The sequence below is a fragment of the Perna viridis genome, chromosome 3 (assembly GCF_037379345.1).
Source record: "Perna viridis isolate PV_CMFRI_1.1 ecotype Kerala chromosome 3, ASM3737934v1, whole genome shotgun sequence".
Lineage (NCBI taxonomy): Eukaryota > Metazoa > Mollusca > Bivalvia > Mytilida > Mytilidae > Perna > Perna viridis.
This window is the reverse complement of record NC_142447.1, coordinates 38,827,561-38,850,555: the sequence shown is the minus strand read 5'-3', so window position 1 is coordinate 38,850,555 and position 22,995 is coordinate 38,827,561. Positions and strand designations below refer to the sequence as shown.

Genomic DNA, 22,995 nt, shown 5'->3' with positions numbered 1-22,995 from the left:
TCAATTTTCTTTTCACCTGTAGCAGCATCCCTTCAGCACTTGCGTATGGTGTTTTTATATCACAACTCATACGTTATGCCACCGCAGACTTTTTGTATCTCGCTAGACTTCTTAGAGTTAGGCTTCTGGAACAGGGTTGTGCTGCTACAAGATTGAAGTAATCACTATAGACGTTTTATGATCGTCATCATGAACTCGTGGATCGTTACTGTGTATCCATTTGCACCATGAAAACCGATTTGTTCAAAGTGTCATAGTTTTCATTTTCTCTTTTGTCTTCCAAAACTTGACTTTTTATAAGCAACTCGGCGGATGTTTCTAGAAAAGCAGAGGACGCGTACCCTACCGGTGCACCTGGTCCATGCTCTCAGTTTTTAGTGGTGTCTGAGTTGCTCAATTACTTTTGTTACTTTGTATGTGTTGTTGTGGTTATTTTAAGTTCTGTGTTGCATTTGTCCGTTTTCCATATCTGGTCTTTGTCCTTGGGTTACATTCTTTTGACTTCCGCTAGAATCTTGGTTCTCTTGATTACTCTTTAGCACCCTACGAGTCGCTGAAACGTGGTGGTCTAATAGTACATGCATATACTGAATCATGATATCCGTATGAAGATGACAAGTGATAATATTGATATAGAAAGGTAACTATTATTGTATTATTGCGTAAGGTTTTCCATATTGGCTTAGTTATTGGTCCGAGGCTAGTCATATTAGTCCAAGATCACTAGGACCAATAACCCAGCCAATATGGAAAACCCTGCGCAATTATACCTTTGTTGACTATCTAGTCCAATACGTTATTATATTGGTGTGTTCCCATTTCGCCTTAGCTGTGAACTATAGGTGCAAATAAGGTTAAAAAGGCGAAATGGTTTTTTTTATATATTTTTGTTGTAAAAACAAAATGAGGTGCTGTTACAATGATTAAGACAAAACAATTGTAAAATCAATTTTTATCATTTTTTTTTCTTCTCTTTAAGCTGTAAATTGAAAATATTTGAATACTTTTCAAGTTATGATTTTTCTTGATAAAACTTTCATTTTAAAATGATACTATTCAAAATACATAATTTTATTTTTCATGTATAAATACACATACAATTCAGGGACTAATAAAGAAAAGAAAAAAAAAACAAAAATTGAGTTCAAAAATGAAATATGATATTTTTTAAATAAATTTAATGAGTGTAAATGCATATGATCGGATTAAACTAATGAAATTATTATCAAAGTACTTATTGCAAGCATGCTATCTTCATATTCTTTATTTATTTGGAAATTCAATATCAATAAATTGACATTACTTAAATAAATTATTAAATAATTGATAATTAAATGAAATAAGATAAACATTATTTAACTGTAAGTTAATTTGCTTATACTTAAATTAATTGGAATAGTTTTATCTACTAAATTTGACAGCCTAGGCCAATATGACGTATTGGACGGATAAAGGCCGTATTGGACGGCTAAATCCCGTATTGGCGCACTTTCGTATTTTATAATGTATTGGCAACTTTGATCAAATTCAGGTTAATATTCGAACGTTAATTACATGCTGTTTACTATTTTGTATTCGTTGTGTCAATAAATGAAGTTCTATGCCTCCGGTAATTTTTTTTTACACAACTGAAGAATATGTAACCTTTGTAACTTAATAGCATACAAACTTACTCGACACTAAAAGCATCAACTTATTGCGGAGATCATTGTCTCTCTGTATCGTTTGCTCGGGCGTTAAACCCCAATAATCAATCAGTCAATCTCTATGTTTAACTTCACAGATGCTTTAATCTTTGCTTGCGAAAAAAATGTTCAGAAAATCATGATCGTATGGAGCATGTTATCTTTCCTGAAAGTGTGTATGTGTTGTTCTTTTATCTATATATATATATATATGTGTGTGTGCGTGTGTGTTATGCACCATGTTCGTTATCTTCTATACCTACTATGACTGAGTATAACAATAAAATCATGAATCTTGATAATAATCTGTAATTATGACATAAAATCTGATTAACCAAACCAAAATATAAAGGATGTTCACTGTCGTTTTACCAAAGCGTTAATCTTACTGAAAATCGATTGTTTTATATAGAAGTATTGTTCTCACAACCCAACAAAATGTTCCACGAATGTCAAATATGCTTAAACGTCACATTGCTTCCGTACCAGTACAGATGGTGCTTATTAAGTAGCCCTCCAGATAAAATCATGCAAAATTGCTGAAAAGCCGACATATTTTTATTTTTGATATTTTGTTTGGTTTAAATGTTATAGTAAAAAGAAAGTGACATGTAGCTTTTAATATAACCGCTGTCTTTTTTGGGGTGTATTGCATATTACAGAATTTGCATGATTCTTACAAAGACTGCTTTTTAAACCCATGTAATTTAATTAAAACGTCTGTGGTGAGTGTTTTGTTAACAGTGTTATTAGGGTAGACGGATAGTAACTGCATTGCAACTGAGACTGCATGGGGAACAAGACATACTACGAATTTTACATTACAACTATTTTTATGCAACATATTCATGTTTGTATATCATTTTATGTCTTTCTATAAAACGCTACTCGCTACGATTTTCATCACACTAAGATTCTTTCGGCTATAAAATCAATTTGTGGCGGGCATGCGTCAATGTTAAGCAATCATATTTTTATCATTACTTATTCGAAGCAACCGTGCTATGTCCTCTTCAGACTGTGTCTGACTCAGTAAAATGTGTAAGTTGTCTCAGGTTCATATATTCTTCAAGTTGACAACATTCAAATTAAACAAAGATTGATCGCTGAAACCACAATCAAGGAGGCGTAAGAACACAATCCACTGACTGAACCCTTAAATGTTACATAATATGTAATAATAAAACGTTTTAAAAATCATTCCCACGAATTCATGTCATACATGTACACTGGTGGTTGAGACCAATGGTGTGTCACGTTGCACTGACACACTAGTGATTATCTACTTTGTCAGACTCCATCATTTAAAAAAAAAAAGAAAAGCATCTGCAATTTTACCCGGTTCTATGAACGCCTTTTTGGATATGAACTATTCTTCTCCTAAAATTCATGCACATATGGAAGTTCAATACCTTTGACATATATAAACCAATATATAACCAAAATCATAGAAATGCATTGTATACTATGTGTGTGATAGAGGGCGCTGTTTCTACAATGTTACAGTATTTATATGTTCCCTGTCAATAAGTAGTTTCTTACCAAATGGTAAGTCTATATTAATAAGTTCCTTTAACTTTAAAAAAATGTTTCAAGAAAATAATTCAAACAAATTCCTATTTCGTCGTAATAGTAATTAAAATGTGCAAACACTTCTTGAAACTGGTGATTATAAACATTCCGACATGAAATGAAGCAAAGTCTTAAAAATTCAAAGGCACTCTAGAGTAGATGTGATGACTTCCTCGTGGCTTCGTGTTTCAGAAGTTGAATAATAAATACTATATAACTCTTTATACTCTGAAGCACAAAACTTTTAAATTGAAATGTCTCATTTGTGCACAGAAATTGCATGTTGAAAAATCACGAAACATCACGTTTCTTTTGAACAAATTCAGGCCATCAGCGTTTGTCGAAGTTCTTCTAAATATAGTGGTCTAGATGCGACTGAGTGCGTCTAGTCTAAATCTTGACAATACTTAAGCCTTGAAAACTCAGAAAAAAAATTAAGCGTTCCTAAGTTGAATCTAAGATAGTGAGAGTTACATAAATAAATACAAAATGCATGTATACTCTGTAAACTAAATTGCACTGAAACATCCCTTCATCGTGTTTAAACATAATAAATACTAAATACAAAATGCTAATAGGGAACCAAGAAAAGGGAAGGACTTGATAGTTCCGATCATCCCCTTGTTTACATGTACATCCAGGGAAGTATGCCCTGCTCAATAAATCGATCACTGCGACCAAATAAAAAATCGACACACCGAACATACACCCACACAGATATACATTGGTCCAAAAAGAAAGCAGGCTATGATTTTTAATTGAAAATTTAAAGAAAATACATTGATTCGGCTGACTTTCTTGACGGAAATCTGTATATGTCACTAGATTACTTTGGAAGGGTTGTAAACAGGCTTTACTATACTTTACTCATCCCTGCTCGGGCGACTGTTAGTCAATTCCGATTTCGGTCTTAACTAGCAAGAACTTGGATTCCCTCGTATAATTTGAAAACTTGGTATTGAACATGTGTTTCACTTTCAGAAGCCTAGTACGTGTCTGACCCAAACTACATATATCACAGATTATTAATCTGTAGCACAAAATTCGAATCTCCATAAACATTGAAACTTCATTCCGTGTATCAAACATGGTAGCTACAATTATTGGGCTCCATTTAAAAACTTTATATAAAACTTATCGGTGTTGGATTCGCCTGAATATAGCTGAAATATGGCGTTCAACCCCAACAATCAATCATCAATCACTATTGGATTTGGCATTCTGTTTCAATATTTTTGGTTAAAAGTACTTCTAATGCTGCTGATCAGAGGTTATTTTTACAAACACACGCACAGCATACAAACATTTACAATATTTGCAGGATTGGTATTTTAGTATACACAAAGACAGTTACAATATGTGTCGAAAACTTAATTTCGATAAACATAGATACTTTAAGCAATTTGGCTGCACTCCACGACAAGGTGTTTGTTTAAAAGGGGACTCTCTAAATCACTCTGATCTAAAAGGACGACAGAAGAATCATTACATCATGCTCAGATTCTCTCTTTATTCAATTAACACAGAATTCATTACAAAAATAATTTGGGATACATACCAGATAAAAACTGTGTGGGCAGTTAAGTACAAATCTTTTTTAAGAGTCAGGGACGATATTAAGGAGGTAGACCTGGGATAAGGGACACAACTCTTACAAATCATCGGAATGTTTGTATTCAGCATTTTACATCAATTTCATGTAAGCATCAAAGTAACTTGGACTGATTTCATTCTGTTTCAAATGAAAGCTTGATAGGCTTTGGTGAAATCAATTGAATGTGGAACAAATATATAACTGATTTCAAGAGTTATGTCCCTTTCCATGGGTCTACCTCCTTCCTTAAATGACATTTGATCTACCTTTCTGAAGAAATTGTAGAAGCTTTCGATAGAATATTAGAAAATTGTGCATTTTGAGAGAGATATCTGTCCCTTTATTTCTCATTGGCTGAATATTCCAATAAAACTATTAATAGCTCATTCTATCGCAAATCTGGTCTTTATACCCAATAAGTTAATTTACACAGGGTGGTAGATTTTCATTGTATTATTTCACTCACTGCCTTATATTTTTAAAGACGGGTACTTTTTTTTCCACTGAATAGTGTAAGAAACTTTACGGTGCTCTAAGTCAGGCTTCTTTCCAAGTCGTCATCTCGCGTGAATCTTTCCCTTAGGTCAATTTTCCGTTATTAAACAGGTAGTTTTCATGGATAACCAAAGCAGACAGCAACATCTAAGTAATTTTCATAAGAAAATACTTCTCATAGTGCATTACATAATATTTTACATAATCTGTGCTCAATATATGAATACAATTGTTATTCCCACAAATTAACTTCACATATGATATTTATTGTTCAATATCAACGGTTTCTTTAACTGTATGCATCGTCAATCATTTCTATAGCAAACAGCAGCACGTGAAATTTTGGCGCACACTGAACAAATGCATCAAGTGATGATTTAGTGTTTTACAGTCTTTACTATTCTTACTGAGGGATCTCGCACGACCGACCCTGTCGAGGAATATGTTAGTATCTAAAGTTGCCAGTAATTTTAACGATTGTGGAGTGTGTCCTTCTAGAAGTTGGATTGCTTCAGCGTTGACGCTCTGGTCTAATCACTTTTGGAGAGACGCAAACTGAAGAGTTCACATGTAGTTACACGAGTCTATATTTTACCTTTAAATCGAAATCTCCCCCGAATCTTATAAATGTAGAGACCTTGCGGGGATCATTTTACATTTGCGTCCGTAATAAACCCCCCACCCCCCAAAAAAAAAATAAATCAAAGACATATAAAAACACTGCTACTACTATTTTTAGCCATACAAAAGAAGCGACAATATTTTTTCAGTGAAAAGTATAATGCTCATACGGCAGTGTGTTACCTCGGATTATACAATGTGTTAACAAAGACCATAATTCGCGTAATGGTTTCAATAACTTTATCCTGTTCCTCGCATCATCGATGTAGAACAAACACATCTGTAAAGGGCAACTCTCTTCAGAATGAACCTGCATGAAGTTTTCATTATAAATATATTGACTTTTAAACATATGTTTTACTTCCTGGTTACTACAAGTTAGTTTTCAAAGTCATCATCGTAAGTTCTTTTTACCATGGAAATTTCTTGTTAGAGTACGGATGCTTTTTTCTTCTATTGCATAATTCTTTTAATTGATTTAACAAACGAATCGTTCCGTGATTTACTGTGCAATAGTATGATTTAACAAAAGAATCATTTCGTAGTGTCAAAGTCAGTATCATAAGTCTATCACATAGTTGTTTGTGCCTTAAGATTTAAGTTGTCACACTTCTTAAGTTGCAAAATTTTAGTTTCCGAAAAGTAAAAAAATCAGTTAAAAGTAAGAATTAATGACTTAATATATTAATCTAGGAAATTGATATTTAGGGAACCATTTTAGATACTTCTAACTGTTGAAATCATACTTCTAATAGTCCACATTTATCAATAATTCGGTTTTTTTTTCTTTTTCAGAAAACTAGGCATCGCCGTCATAATCACTTAGACTGGAGTGCATGGACCGAATGGACACCGTGTACCGCTCAGTGTGGGACAGGTGCAGCCTATAGGGAGAGAAAATGTATAGATCGGCGGATGAGGTAAGATATTTATTTACCGTGGTATACTGGAATTATTATCCTCTTCTGCGTTCGTAAACCTGTTGCTCCTAAAGTCCAAATAACAGAGGTAAAATTTTCTAAGACACTGATTTTTATTCCTGTTCTTTCTCACAGCAGGTCTTAATAAAGTGGATACGTTGTAAAGTATTATATATGACGGATTTGGTTTGATCATATCATACTTAGCAGTATAGAGGATCTAATTTCATAAAATTTCATAAAAGAAGAAATATTAAGTACATGTTATAAAATTGATACCAGTAACAACTTTGATACCGTAATAGTTGTCCTCCCACCTCCAGGGCATAGAATCCCTAATACCTAATCTGTAGAGCTGCTTGGTTCAAATAAGCCATATGCAAATAAGGGATTTTTAGTGCAGTGTTCGCAGACAATAACAGAAATGTTATTAATCGATAATCGTGTATTTATTAGTAATTGAGATTTTTTTTGGCGTTTATTATGATGGCTATTAGCCCATTTGCAATAGAATTAACACTAAAGGTGCTGTTATAAGAAATAATCGTCTAAGAATTCTCTCGATGATAAATTGCGATAAATTGGCATTCAAAATACCCCTGTCAAATAAATTGTTTAATAGGATGTATTGTTTCTATGGTTGAAAAAAATTAGGAATGTTTACTGTTGTTGGTCCATGAAACACAAAGATAAGTTTTTAAACTTTCATAAATACCACTGATTCTTTTTTTTTTTTCAGCATTTCTGGTTTTTATTTTAAATTACATTAAATACGTTTTTAATGTGACGGTCCTGTTTAATCAGCAGAACAAAAATTTTGACAGATTTTTTATGTACGGATTTCGAAATAGTTATTAGTTTTTTTTTTCACTTTTACCCGTCTAAGAAACCCCGAAAAGCGCATGCTAAGGCATCGACCATTTTCATGCTACAGGGGGGATAATGTCAGATGAGCATATTTATTTCAGCCCCAACCGAAATCAATATTTTTATTTGTAAATCTGCCTTGTAAAGTAATGGGAAAAGATATAATCATTTATTTTTTTTTTATTTCTTTCATTGGATGAGTAAAAGCTTTTTACCAAAAAAATGGAACAATTATTGTTTTAAAAAAAATATATATCAGGCCAATCTCACTAATAAAATGGTCGGCGACATAATGTTAGTCGGAATGTTTTTTTTTGTTTTTTTTTTTTTTGGTTTTTTTTTGTAATCGTGTTTAGAGATTCCAGATTGAAGTTAGTATCGAAGACTCCGAATAATGATATCCGATTGGTCAATTGCAAATTTCTGTTAGTGTATGTTCAGATGATGAATTTAACTAAAGGCTACAAACAGCGACATCAGCCCCTACAAGACAATGAGCCAAAAATAGTATGGGAATTCTCCTAATTTTTACAAAGAGGTGTCTTCATGCAGAACTCATAAAAATATTTAATTCAGCAAGTCACAGTGGCCATTTTATATAATTCCCTGCCAAACACAAGCTCACTTGTGCATATTTGATGTGCACTTTTTACACAACATCATAACCCAAGTGCACTAAACCTTGTGTATGACTTTTTGCGTGCGTTTTAAAAGCTCATTGATTGAATTAGTGTATGTAACCTAGAACTTGGCTATTTGTAACCCTATTATTTTGGGTCGTTCGGATTACCTACTGTAACAATAAACTCTGAGCAGGATAACCGCTCGAAATGTTTTCTCTTATGTGTCATGCATTATCATTCTCCAGTGAATCCTGTGCATCATAATTATTATTCGTACTCAAGAAGTGTTCATCCGTTTAAGAAATTAACGAATATTTAAACAAACACTGACAGAAGCTGCAACGCCTAATTTGAAAATTGAATCCACACACTTCCAAAATAGAAACCTCTATGACATAATACGTGCAGAAAACAGAAAACGTTCGCCAATAAAATGATTATAGAACATGTTGTGTTATTTGAAAACATTTGCACCTGTATACGAAGAAGGAGATCTGGTTTGATTAAAAAGTAATGACAAAACTCAATGATCATAGAGATTTCCTAAAGTTACATAACGCGATCATTTTTCTCACTTTGTTTTCCAATTATTCAAAGAGACAAAGAGTAGGCTTCCGTTCCAAAATCAGAATTGCTTCTACAGACCTCTTATGATGTCTTTACCACGAAATCATTCTCTACAAACATTCCAGAGAAAATTAGAATCTACAAAATCTACTACGCCTCATCAAAGTTAATACATATCATAATGCGATTGTGATTGAGTATCTTAATTGAAACACACCAGCTGTTGAAATCTAACTATAATTTACTACTTTTAAATACACGAAATTAGAAATCAGGATACTTGAAGACATGGGTTAAATCCCATAAACTAAACACACAGAAGAAAACAGGTTCTCACGAGTCACACAATGATTTAGACATATACATGTACCTCAATGAATTCTGTCTCAAATTTGATTAACCAACGTAACATCAGAGAAGAAGCTAAAACTGGAACTTTTCGTTTGTTTCGATTTAAACGTTCTTGACGTGTTTTTATATGTACAAAAAGAGTGTTTCATATCCTTTAAGACTCTTTATTCACTTGATACCCAGTGATTTTAAACGATGTTGTTATCCAATAGCAGTTTAATAAAATTATATTAACCTCATTACCTACCCCGTGCAGGTCCGGGTGTCAAAAGAATAGGCCTGCAGCAGCGCTAAGCTTGTCGTAAAAGGCGACTAAACAGTGCTCAGAAACCTAGCCGGGGGCTAGGCGCTCTGCCTACAGAGCAACTGGGATGTGTGCCCCAGGAGGTGGAATGGGGTACCCCTGGCATGTTACATGCTGGGGTTGTCAGGCTATAATACGGAAAACCTGACCGCAAACCATAGTGGTGCACCGTGTTGGGAAAGATGCCATGTTCCTCGCACGTTAAAGAACCCTGCTGTGGTATTCGATAGGAGTAGGAACCTTTGCGCTCCGCCACAGGAGGCTAAATTGCCCGACCTTACCCATCCCCCCTTTTTCTAGTGGGAATCAAAATTTGTCGACCCTATTATCCTTGTGACCCATCCTTTCTTTTATCATTTCATGTTCATTTTATCATCCATTTCATGTTCATTGTCTGAATATAGCTGAAATATTGTTGCTCGGACGTTAAACCCCAACAACAAACAAAAACCTCATTACCTACTTCCGGAAATCCATACGACAGTATGAAATACCTCCACAATTCTTTGTATTTGAATTTGTGTTCAACTTTGATTTTTTTCTATTGAAGTGTTTTTTTTGTAGTTGAGACAGATGTTTCATTATTCCTCCTTAGCTTGTTCGCTGGTATCTTTTTTTTTTGGTCGATGTAGTTTGGGTTTTAGGTTTTATATCTGTCTTTGCTTTGATGATGACTGAATATTCCTTGAATGAAGATAAATATTTTTATCATAAAATCATGGATTAATCTTCATAATTAAAAACTTTTTATCCAATGGAGTAAAAAAACATCCGTTTTTTTTTTTTGTCCTTTCTCTCCAAATCTAGGACCTGAGACGTAAAGTATGAAAGCTATATGTAATTTTATACTTTGTCTGGCAGGGTAAAACCTAACTGTTACTGCAACCAGATATTGTTCAATTAATGAGATTTTCGGTGATATCTCTTTTGGTAACAATAACTGAAATAATAAAATCGCCATTATTTCACAGGAACAAAATAGATACCGTAACTTTACATGACATGCATTGACAATTAACCAGATAATGCATCACTAAAATAATCTTCAAAGACACGAATAATCGGAAGCACATGCTGATATTAATTAACGTAAATAAAGATGCACTTAATATGCACGACTACCACACATAACTTTTTAACTGAGGTGTCTGGTATTTCTGTGGTATTGAGATAGCGTTTGATAAATAGTTTCAAGTCTTTACTTTAACTTTTGACATCTTTTGAACTCTCATTGAACTAAGATATGTAAACACAGGCTAAACAGCGTGTCATAAAAGAAGAAATGCTAATGCAATTGCATAAATGAAATATAAAAAACGCAAATAAAACACGTTCTTGGTCAAGTTTTGTTATAAAAAAAATGTTTGCTTGTATTTCTTGTGCTTTGAGGAAATGATTAAATTTCCCCATGCTATCTACGTAATAAAGTAAAATATTTTATGCCAGTTTGGTTTGCATTGAATGAGAAACATGGAATATTACATAAGTAAACCCAGATTCCGTCTTTTTCTTTTTACAGGGCCTATTCAAATAAATGTCATGGGAAGAAACATCAGTTCAAAGTATGCAATACCCAGGTAAATATGAATGGTTAATAGGCCATTTCATTGGTAGTTATAATGATTAATGGACAAAAACACAAATATCCGGCTGTGTTGTGTCTGTGGTTATTACACTTGAAAGATGTTTTCATTTGATTTCAAGACATGCATTTAATAGATCACGGACGACTGATAACAGCGATTATATCCAGAGTAATAGTATTTTGACAGAGGCTGGTACCCATTGAACTGTGTGTATAATATGACAAAGCAATATTGATATACTATAAAGTACAGTTCTCATATTCAAATTGGAAAATACACCCCCTCAGTGCCATGTAAACAAGTTTGACAAGGTCAGGTACTTTTGTATAAATTACCTATTAAGAAAACAAACGGGGTTCAATTCATCTGGTCGTCATTTCTTAAATAATAAATATCTGTAGATATTGTTTTTTACATTTTGAAAATTCGTGTTTCATTTACAGAAATGTTACCCTGGACAGGAGAATCTGCGAGAACAACTTTGTTCCAAACACAATGAAGACGTAGTAGGGGGCAAACGATTCCGTTGGTTGCCTTATCTTTTACGTAGGTAATCCATATTATACACTTTCAATGCTTGTTTCTATGCCGGGAAGTTTGTATAAAGAGAAAGTATATGATGAACACATGTCACATTTAATTTCCTTTTACATAAAGACTAATTTGCATTTTAAGTGATTTTTATAATTCGTACTTATCAAAACCACCGCATTGGTAAATTTTCTCAACAACATTTTTTAGTAATAGATATATAATTAAAACTCAAAACTTTTTTTTACAAAAATCCAGATTCCGCAAGATGTGAATTAACCTGTAAAGCATCAGGACAAGGATTTTATAATAGCTTTCCAGATCCTATTGTCAATGGGACGATATGTACCAAGGACGAATCTTCGGTCTGTGTTGAAGGAGTTTGCAAGGTAAGATAAAGGTAAAACTAACAACCACAATCTAAATGTCAACCTTTGTTTCCACAACTTAAAAATCATTAATAGTGCTTTAATGAACTACGTTTTTCCTCAAATCCTTCCAGGGTAATTCTTCACTAATTATATGGATCGAAGAGCCTTTTATTTTGTATATTTAAGATATTTCTATTATCTGAAGGCTTGAAGAAAAATAGTGACATGCGATCTTTTAGACGATTCTGATGATAGCATTATAGAGGATCGTTGATGCTTACTCAATTCGTCTAATACCATTTGTAGAAATTTGGTTGTGATAGTATCGTTGGATCTAAAGCAGTGAAGGATGTGTGTGGTGTGTGCGATGGGGACGGACGTTCTTGTAAAACTGTACAGGACGTGTTTGAAGACGACCAATTAAAGTATGGATACAACCTTATCACGATCATTCCATCTGGAGCCACGTCTATTAATGTCACTCAGCTTCGGGCTGGACGGAACTATTTAGGTACAATATTGTAAATTAGGATGCTTTTAATTTGTTCATACTTTAAATTAAAGCGTCCCAATATACATCTATTTCATCTTTATTGCATTCTCACAATTTTTTCATTATATAATTACAAAGGCAAATATGTTGTTCTTTGAGATTGAAATTGGTTACTATTTACGAAAAAAATTAAATTAATGATTCCTCAGCTTTATTTACATGTATGTACTAGTACTTATTTGTATCTTGAAAGATCGATTTGTCCCTGATATGACATTATATTCATCTGCAGTAATTTGATATTTCTTCTGCCAAATCTAGATAAGTATCATGTTTTGAAAAGTCGTTTGAATCAACCAGAATCTCATTTAAGTTATCTACTTTAAAAAATCTTAAGAAAACCGTCAGCTTTGAAATTATAATAGATGATTGTTTTCACAGCTCTGAAATTGAAGACGGGAAAATACATAATAAATGGCCGCAGACGACTGTCATCACCAGGAAAATACGAGGCTGCGGGAACAACTTTTACCTACAGGAACCGTGCATCTAAACATTGCCCAGGTGAATGTTTATTTGCTGATGGTCCGACCAGTGAAGACCTTGAAGTTATGGTAATAAGATTTTTTTTTTCATTTTGATTGACATTTTAATTCAAATTTATAGAAATGATGTAAATATCGGACAAAACATTAGTTCGTTTATATTTCCTTTGACAATCAATAAGCATAACTACATGGGTTATTTTACATAGAGCCAAAAGAAATATAGATAAACACTAATGTGCGAAAGGAACTATGGACATTTATAACCTCTGGTGATGCTTTTTATATGTTTAACCTAAGTTTATAGCAAATTTAATCGCCCAGAAGCTTTCGAATTGGCAGAAGTTATAAATGCTTTCGGTCATTTATTGCCCGTCGCTTGACAGAGTGAGCTAATTTAAGGAGTTACTAATATCCGAGTCATGTTGGTGTTTTGAATTGAATAATTCTATGTAACATTTAAAGTTCGTACGTTTTCCTACGAATTATCCACTTTTTCCTAAATGCTTTAACTTAAAAGTAAAACGTTGATATGCAATGAAAAGTTATTGTTGAATTTATGACAAAATGGAAAACCAACATCAATTAATCAATTACATGAAGTAGATTTGTCTGCAGGTAGATGTAAAAAGTGTCTGTAAAACGACGTTTTAGTTAAATTTTCTTTAAGTATAAATAACACTTTGGCAGGGAGTTCTATATAAAGTCCCCGAATTTGGTTAGTGTTTAAACATACTACTAGTATCGGAATATCACTATCTAAGAATTGTACAAAATCACGATAGTATAAAACAAACGGTTTAGAAATGCTTTTATGAACAAAAACAGAGAACTCATAAATATCGTTATTAAATTACATTGTAATAGTTCTTTTGAGTTCAACTACAGATTGATATTGACGTGGTAGTGAATTTCGTTAATGGAATAATAAAACTGTCATATCACATAGCAAAAAAGGCATTAATCTCACTATGCTTGCTTGGTTCAATTTATAGCTCTTATACTTTGGCCGAAATACTGGCATCCTATATAAATTTGGATATCCAACAGACCGAAATGGAATGCTGAAATATCAAAGTTTGCCATTTGGTACCACTGATAGAGCTAACTCACTACAACTAAGCAGAGATAACAACAGATATTCACAAACAGACAATTATATCAACAATGGATATACACATACTACTACCGGATATCAAAGAAATAGACACGATCGACGTCGTAACCATAGAAACCACGATAGTGTCAACCCAGATTATTATAGTATTGTATTAGGAAATAGAAACAGGGGGCAGTCAACTAGAATTCCGAATAGATACAATATAAATAGACAGCGAGATAATACCAATAGACATACTCACAACAGAAACAGACCGACTGACAGACAACAAATCCAAAGGACACAGAATAATGGTCATAGACAGGGTGATTATCAACGAAACCGGCAGCAGAACAGGGTATTACCACCCACACATAGGTATGATGCCAGTGTTGTTATTGAAGAAAGTGAAAGTAGACATGTCGACAGGGATAGGCCGGGAGAAAGAAGGGAGAAGAGCTACTACATATCCTCATTATCTGGAGGAAATCACATTCCAAACCGAAAAAAGCAAATGCCGGCATATACTCAGAGTTTTCCCTTCATGAACAAAATGAAGGATAAAATGCATCATTCGGGTATAAATGGACATGGTCAGAATGATCCAATGCACAGGGGGAATGCTGCCTTGGGTGATAACGGTAGAGTTCCGATTGTTGTGTCAGAACCAATCGACCCTCAGACTGTAGCCGCAGTATATAACTGGAAAATTACGGGATATACAGCTTGTAACAAGACATGTGGATCGGGTATGTAACTTCAATTTGTAGTATGTAAATATGGAGTTCAATCATGAGCTTAATTCTTATTAATATCTCGTTAAATAATAACAAACATGCAGTATGAAGATTTTCACAATATAAATAGGAAAAACGGAATAATGTCTGTGCTAGGAATATTGCATTAACTTTTTCGGGTCATTGACTGCATATTTTACTTGGAGAATCTTTTGAAAATTATAGGTTATACACTGAACACAAGAGACAATACCATGTCCCGATGACAGGTTATTAAGTTTGCAGATTTCTAGTAGTTGAGTATGTGCAAGTGGAAAGTGCTTATAACTTACTTTGCATTTTTTTGTTCAATATTTGGACTAAATCAAAACAAAAACAAAAAAAACTACCGGTATTTTGAATTTTTCTTATATAAACCCTACTACCATGATAACTAGTTGCTTCTATATGTTGGAAAACAACGTGTAGTTTCTCTGCAACCCTGGTCTCACTGTCTGACAAAGTACACTGTCAAAGGAATGATCATTTGTTGTTGTAATGATAAAATTGTACAAAAACCCATGTTATTGTGTGTCTTAAATTGTCCTTATACATATATCTTTGCATTTAATCATAAATATTGTTTTGTATTGTTTTGTCATCGTCTCTGTGGGCCAATGATTGTTAAAAAATACTTTGAATTTTGAACATTGTAGCAGTGCAACAACTTTCACTTTTCATGTCAAACTTTCAGGTGTCAGGTATCCTATTGTAAAATGTTATACTAATGACAAAGAAGTCCCTGGTGCATATTGTGAGAGACTACCTAGACCAAACGAGAATGCCCAAGAATGTAATACTCACAATTGTCCTGCAAGGTACGTTATTGCTAGTGACCACTCTTGTATTGTGATGCATACACGTATAAGAAGTATTACAAAACTTGGTATGAATGTAGCATAGTAATTATCGTGTGATTAAGGCAAACAAAGCCCAGAAAGAACAAAAAGTGGAAAGAAATGAAAAAAGATTAACACAATTATTCGTGTATATTTCTTCTTGATTTAAATATTGTAATGGACAAGTACAACTAGTCTATACTTTTCGTAACTGTGGCTAAGATTCGACACTAAACTTTCTTGTAAAAATCTACAAGTTGCTACTATTTTAATTCCATTTATAGCTGGGAAGCGTCACCTTGGACTGACTGTAGTACAACATGTGATGAGGGAGTACAGAAAAGAAATATTTCATGTCTTAAGGAGGTAGCTGATTCTCTGTTCTTGGAGACAATTCTGGAGGAATGTTCTGGGTTAGATCCTCCAGATACGTTTAGGACCTGTAAACAACGAGATTGTTTCACATGGACCGTTGGGAACTGGAGTGAGGTTAGTATTACCCAAGTTGAACATTCACCGCGTAATTAGCATTCAGTGCGAACAATCCAATTCGTGACGCATTCATAAATCGCGCACTTTTTTTTTTTTAACAGAAATCGCTTTCGCCGAAATCGTCCGTTTACACATGAATACATGGCATTTGAATGCAAATAAAATACGAATTATCGGAAACGTATCAAGAAGCGAATTCAATATTGCGCTTTATTTCAATACACATTGAAGATATTGGATTTACGTGTGAACGCGTAACTGGATTATAACCCGCATTGAATGATGATTTAATGCATATTATATGAACATGTAAACGCACCATTAGTGTATTACCAAAGTGGTCTTTCATGCAGTGTGTCTACTGCCGAAAGCGCTACTTGCCTTGAGATGTTTGTCCTTTTTACTGAGCTAATTTTAGCTTTCCAAATAGTACAATGAGGGCTTGTTGGTGTTATTCTTTTGCTGCTTTCACCTTGTTGGTCTTTATTTTTCCACTTGCGCTGCTGTTTAATCAGTAACTTGTGTAAAGCGTTTTGCAGATGAAACAAATGAAATGTATAATAAATTATGTTTGTATAACTCGTATCGAAAAAAAAATACTGTTTTTTTAATGTATCTAACATTTCACAGTAATTTGCCTTTTACAAGTACATGTATCTTACAATATCTTATTTTCATGTATACATTAATTGTCTTACTTACAGATCACGTATGTATAAGTTTACATTATTTCATAGTTCAAAATGAGCAAACGTTATGTTTTCAGTGTTCTGCTCCTTGTGGACATGGATTGAGGGTGAGAACTGTTAATTGTACTTCGCCTGAAGGACGTGTTGTCGAAGACTTTTACTGTAATACCACAGCATTGCCGCTAGATGAAGATAGATGCTACAAATCTTGTAAAGATGTTTACACATCTGATTGGTACTACACTCCTTGGGAAGATGAGGTACGTCGTACATTTTATATTCATCGTTTGCAGAAACAACATCAAACTTTATTATATTCTTAAGAATTCTGAACTACAATTTATTCCTACAAATGACTAAATAGAGGTTTCTATTACAGGGTTTCATAGATTATGTACATTTCTAATTTGATTCTTATCTCTCGTTATTATTTTAGTGCCCCGTAACTTGTGGTACGGGTAAACAGAGGAGAAGGGTAGTATGTGTTAGTGAGAATCCGTATGGTCCTGACTGTGAGGACGGTGACAAGCCTGTTGAAGAGAGAGATTGTCGTGCGCCAAAGGGATGTAATGGATATTGGTTCAGTGGACCGTGGCAGCAGGTAATGTCCAGATAAATAGAAACACAGTTATGCAAGTCAGATAAAAAATAAAGGTGCATTTCCTTTTAATGTGTACATTTGAAAGTGTCGTCTCAGCTGGTGTTTTGCTGAACTCAGAGTCTCTCTGTGTGTCCTCGTCTTCCAGTTACGGTTGGATACATTTTATTTCTGCAAAACCTTAGGCTGAGACACATCGTACTGTTCGTAACTGTTACGCTCAAGGCAAATTAGTATAAAGCCCCATTACTCACATTTGTTGTCCTTACATTTCAGTTACAATTTTATCCCTAAAATGTTGTTCATTTTTGAACGGTACGTACTAACTTCTTCAGCCTGATTTTTTTACCTTTACGTCCACAGTGTAATGCAACCTGCGGTGAAGGCATGAAGAACCGTCAAGTTGTCTGTCTCCGGAAGAACGGTAATACTGCCTACGAGGTTATTCCTGATTTCTATTGTGACATGGATGAGAGACCACCAGCTCTGGAACCCTGTCAGGCTTCACCCTGTCCACCGGATTGGTTCATGACTGATTGGAGTGAGGTAAATCATCATGGTAACCAAGATCTGTCCAACTGCATTCTTGGGTCATCCGTATTATTAATATTAGATTTGAAGCGAGACATAATTCACTGATAATGTAGCAGTTATTATAATAATCTTATCACTTTAATTATTCAGGTAACTTTTGATCCTTGATAATTTGTTCAAATGAAAACCGATGTTGCTTTTACTGAATTTGTAAATGAGTTATTTGTAATATTTATATGTTTTTAGAGAAGGAAATTAAAATGTAGTTATCAAGTATCGTTGAAGGCTCAATATTTTCATACTGTCTTCTGTTTTCCAAACGCCTTTGATATTGTTAAATGCAATTTCATGAATTATTTCTTTGAATCTCAATGTCAAACATGTTTCCTTTCAGTGTTCTGTTACATGTGGTAAAGGTGAAAGGTCACGAGATGTATTATGCATAGATACAGAACAAAGAGAGGTTGATGCCTGTAACATTACTTCGAAACCAAGCTCAACAGAGGAGTGTGGTACTACACCCTGTAGACACAATAGGGCTCAGTCAGGTACAATTTGAGTGAGATTTGATGGGCGCACTTCTGCATGCATGTGAAGGGAATACTTATCTTGAGTCGTAGTTATATGCATTTCACTACTTTCGAAGAAAATATTTATAATTAAAGATTTAGTAATTTAATTTATAGAAGTGTGAACAAATTCAATATGGTAGATTCCTACTTTTGAAAACTTATAATTCGAGAACCTTAGTTTTTTTCAAAGACATCTGCACTTTATAAGCTATGCTGTTATAAATGCACTGATATATAAACTTGACACTGCTTTGTTATATATTTCTCTGTAATGCATGGGATTAAAGAGTAGGCAACATAGTCCTGTATCACTTAACACTGGACCATTAAGATATTTATTATAGCACATACAGTACGTTGTTTAGGGAGTTCAGTGATTTAACACAATCGCCATCTATTAAGCAATTCGATAGTTAACAGTCGACATCACAATTTTACCGACTAATATGAAGTTTCAATCTCCCAGATGGCACAAGTTATCTTCAATTAGATTCGACGTCTTTGCGGATTGATTACCAACCGCACTTGACACCTACTACCCGCAGTAAAGTAGCTCCTTTGACATAAGTCGAAGTGGCTAGGTCATAGGATTCACTACGGTTCTTTGTTACAATTATAAATCACGCTGATACCCTGAGAGTGTGTTGAAATTACCCAAAGAGTTGAATCTTTGTCGATTCTTTTTATTAACTCCATGTCTGAATAGATAAGATTTATTTTATCCACTACTAGAAGTGGATGTGTTTGATTTTGATTTTTTGTTCCAAATCATAACACAATTTAATGTGATAATGACTGCGCTCTTGTATCAATGCCATGCCTTTGCATTTTCAAAAGGCTTTTGAGTATACACAATTAGCCAAAATTTTCTTGAAGTGTGTCCTATATTCCTACGCAGGTCCGGCTAAAATAAATATTTATATTTTCGATTAAACTCATTTTAGCTACTATTTAAAAAACTAAATAATGGCGTACGTTTTATGGTGATTTTTGTTACCTTAATATAATTTTGTTTTCCATGTCTCTGGTCTTTGTCCTTGGATTACATTCTTTTGATTACCGCTTTAACCTTGGTTCCCTTGATTACTCTTTGTCAATTTCGGATATTTTTCCACAATTTCCAAGTTATTTACTACGTTTACATCATGGCACTTGGTTGTAACGAATTATTTCGCCCTGGTGTGTATAGTGTTTGACATGTGTCGCGGAGCTGCATTATAGTTTCTTGTTTATTACCGCTGGCAGAGCAGGACATGCCTATCCTTCTGGAGCACCTGATGTTAATACCGGTTTTTTGTTAATACTGCTAGTGCTTAAGTTTTTTTTTGTGTGACGTCTTGTTTCCCTTATGATGTCTTTAGTTTTTTATGTATAATCTTAAACTTTTTTATTCGGTTCTCTACATTGTGTATGTAGATCGTCTCTGTTTTATGTGTTCATGTTTATACCATGTTTTGGGATTTTTACGTATTTGAATCATCCCACTGCTGACGCCTCGGTATTTTTTATCGATTAATAAATCAACTCCAAATTTTACAATCAGTTTACTAAAGAAGTTCATCAGGTGGCTGTCAAGGGAAGACAAACTCTATCCCCTGAACATCATAATTGTATTTGCTGTAATAATAAATATGGTGGTTAACAGATGCAATATTACAAAAAAAAATATTCGGTACCTACATGCGTAAAATAAGCTCACCAACATGCTTTGTAGCGCCATGTATCTTGTTATTACCTATATTGATTACTCTAATAGAACAAAATGAAGAGGATTCTAAAGATGAGGAAAGTAGTGAGTCAAGCTCTTCTGATGAATCAGGTTTGTGCCGCATATCAACCTAATGGATAATGGTTTCATTTTAAGATGTTTCTGACTAACATACTTTGTGCGGATCCAGAAATGTTGAAATTGGGTTTTCAGTATATTGTTTGCCCATTTTGTCAAAAAAATTGCTCGAAATTTACAAAAAAAAAAAGAAACCAAAGCGCTTTCAACCACCGGAAACTTCCCTAGGTTCTTCACTGTGTGTATTTGTGTCTTAGTTGTAACATTGATCAGAATCTATAAAGAATTTTGCAACGAGCAATTCCCCTACTTGACAACACGTCTTAAGTACGGTTTCGAGAATAACACCCATGTCTTTGGTTAAAAGCATGTTCATTGAATTGATCGAATTACCACATCGTTTCTGTCATGAAATCGAATAATAATCAAAGACACATCATCACAAAACGAGGACAGATAGATATTTATCAGGATTCTATATTAATGCATTAGGTTCCAGCATATCAAAGAGTTCGTGCATTCTTTTGTTCATGTAGTTAATTTAAATGTTCCAGTTATTAAGAATACAGGGCACTGTGATATTGTAATGATCCTGGGTATTAATTGTCTTAAGTTTGCTCTTTCCTGAAACAACTGTAGATTTGTCGAATAATTATGTTCCCATAAAAGCCAATTATCATTGACCTCATAAAACTGATAATTTTTCTGATGCCATATGGAATATGAAGTCGAATTGACCAGAAGCAAAGTAAATAATGGTTCTATAAGACATCTGTAAACTTGTTACAAGAATGTTATATAGTAACTGTAAATGATTGGTGTAATATGGTATTAAAATAGTTCTAGAATTTTTAAAGCAATATAATGATTTATCCCTTTATTTTAATTAGATTTTTATTTCTTTTATGTATATGCTAAATGGTTGATGGTTTCGTTATCGACTGTTTGTGTTCATAACTCACATCTGAGTATAAATTATTCTGTACATCATGAAGAAACGGCTACACGGTCACGTCCTTTATTTCCTTAGTACACTGTTGAAACCGTGACCGTTGTCTTTTTAAACATTTCTATTATACACATATTTTTTTTTAGACGTGGACGACTGCAAAGATACCTATCCAAGATGTGATTTAGTCGTACAAGCTGGAATGTGTAGTCATTCGGGATATAGGGCAGTGTGTTGTCAGACCTGTTCAAAACAGTGAGAACGTCAAAGAAACAAGTTTTCACATCCACTGTGTCTGATGTGTCTGAAACGGGTATTGTGTGAAAGGATCGCGAAGTACTTGTACGGGAATAGAAGTTATTGCCTGGTGAACGAAATACTCCAATAAAGTTCCATTACCATATTTTCGTAAATAGTGAAATGAGTTAAGCAATATAATATTAGTTTCATACTTCATGTGTGCCTTTGTATATCTTTTGTTTTTTTGTGGTTGATCATTAGTAAAAGTGCCTTGGTAACAATACATTGTCATTTTATGACTGAACAAAAACAGAATGCTTTGAAACTAAAACTGTTGTTCGACACATAAACGCACTTATACAGACGAATGAAAAAGTGTTCTTTCTCGAATGACGTCATCATTATGTAATAATGTATCTTGTATTATTGTTTTGACTGTCCTGGAAAAACTGCAAAGACCACATTGAATATTTTTGCTGTTCGTTTTCGTTGTTATATGTATCCCCACGATGCAGATTTAAGTGCTGAACTTTTTCACATTTTGAGTGTTATACCTCGGTATTTTATGTTTAGTATTGATGTATTTTCGTTTCTTGAAGTTGTTTTGTAGATCTATAGGTCTTGTATCATCTTGGTATATTAAAAAACTCTCTATACCATAGTTATATAGAGAGTTGCTTCTAATCAGTCAGTATGAGGTATGATAAACCCATCTCAATGGTGTATAGGAACAAAGCCATGTGTTTGGATGGAAAAGGTGTGGTATGTCGTGTAAATATCTGTAAAATAATTTGACTCCAATTTCGATGTATTTTATTGTGCATAAATGCTTTCTTACTAATAAAGTATTCTTAACTGTACTTGTGATTTAATTACTCATAAATTTAATACATTCATCATTTGGTCAATACTTTAGGTCGCCTAGAACTAAGGTCCATGGTACATGTAGGTATTACGTCGCCCGAACTTTTTTGTCAGAAATCCTCTCTAAAAACAAGTGAAGTGGATAGCTAACATTTTCAGGGTTTTTTCATTAACTGTGTCGAATAGGGCGATTGAAAGCAAAACGATCGAAAATTGATATACTATACATGGGGGTATAGTAGTGTAGCATGGCATTCTAATTGGTCCTTTTACTAAAAGTTAAAATATTGTGCGACATCAGGATAAATGCTTGTTTCTGGTCCCTTTTGTCGGTCCTCAAGTCGAAACCCCCACAATTTACTCCCAGTCTGACCTTTGTGGTATACAAATATTGTAGAATGATATCATTGACATCATTGTACTTTTATTGAG

The 22,995-nt window shown here is 33.9% G+C and overlaps 1 protein-coding gene across 2 annotated transcripts in view; it reads left to right on the top strand.

The window, feature by feature from the left end:
- The window catches only part of LOC148622187 (thrombospondin type-1 domain-containing protein 4-like), a 37,898-nt gene extending 15,339 nt beyond the window's left edge, over positions 1-22,559 (top strand). Inside the window, exons 3-17 of one of the 2 annotated variants that reach the window (XM_088571822.1) lie at positions 6,763-6,887; positions 11,119-11,176; positions 11,629-11,731; positions 11,975-12,105; positions 12,394-12,598; positions 13,022-13,194; positions 14,121-14,973; positions 15,695-15,818; positions 16,124-16,328; positions 17,098-17,280; positions 17,457-17,621; positions 17,982-18,164; positions 18,547-18,700; positions 20,481-20,543; positions 21,606-22,559. In XM_088571822.1, coding sequence (XP_088427948.1) covers positions 6,763-6,887; positions 11,119-11,176; positions 11,629-11,731; positions 11,975-12,105; positions 12,394-12,598; positions 13,022-13,194; positions 14,121-14,973; positions 15,695-15,818; positions 16,124-16,328; positions 17,098-17,280; positions 17,457-17,621; positions 17,982-18,164; positions 18,547-18,700; positions 20,481-20,543; positions 21,606-21,718 — 2,838 coding nt within the window. In that variant the 3' untranslated portion in view covers positions 21,719-22,559. The remainder of the gene's footprint in view (positions 1-6,762; positions 6,888-11,118; positions 11,177-11,628; positions 11,732-11,974; positions 12,106-12,393; positions 12,599-13,021; positions 13,195-14,120; positions 14,974-15,694; positions 15,819-16,123; positions 16,329-17,097; positions 17,281-17,456; positions 17,622-17,981; positions 18,165-18,546; positions 18,701-20,480; positions 20,544-21,605) is intronic. The other variant, XM_088571823.1, reaches the window with a different exon arrangement.
- Positions 22,560-22,995: the final 436 nt, after the last annotated feature.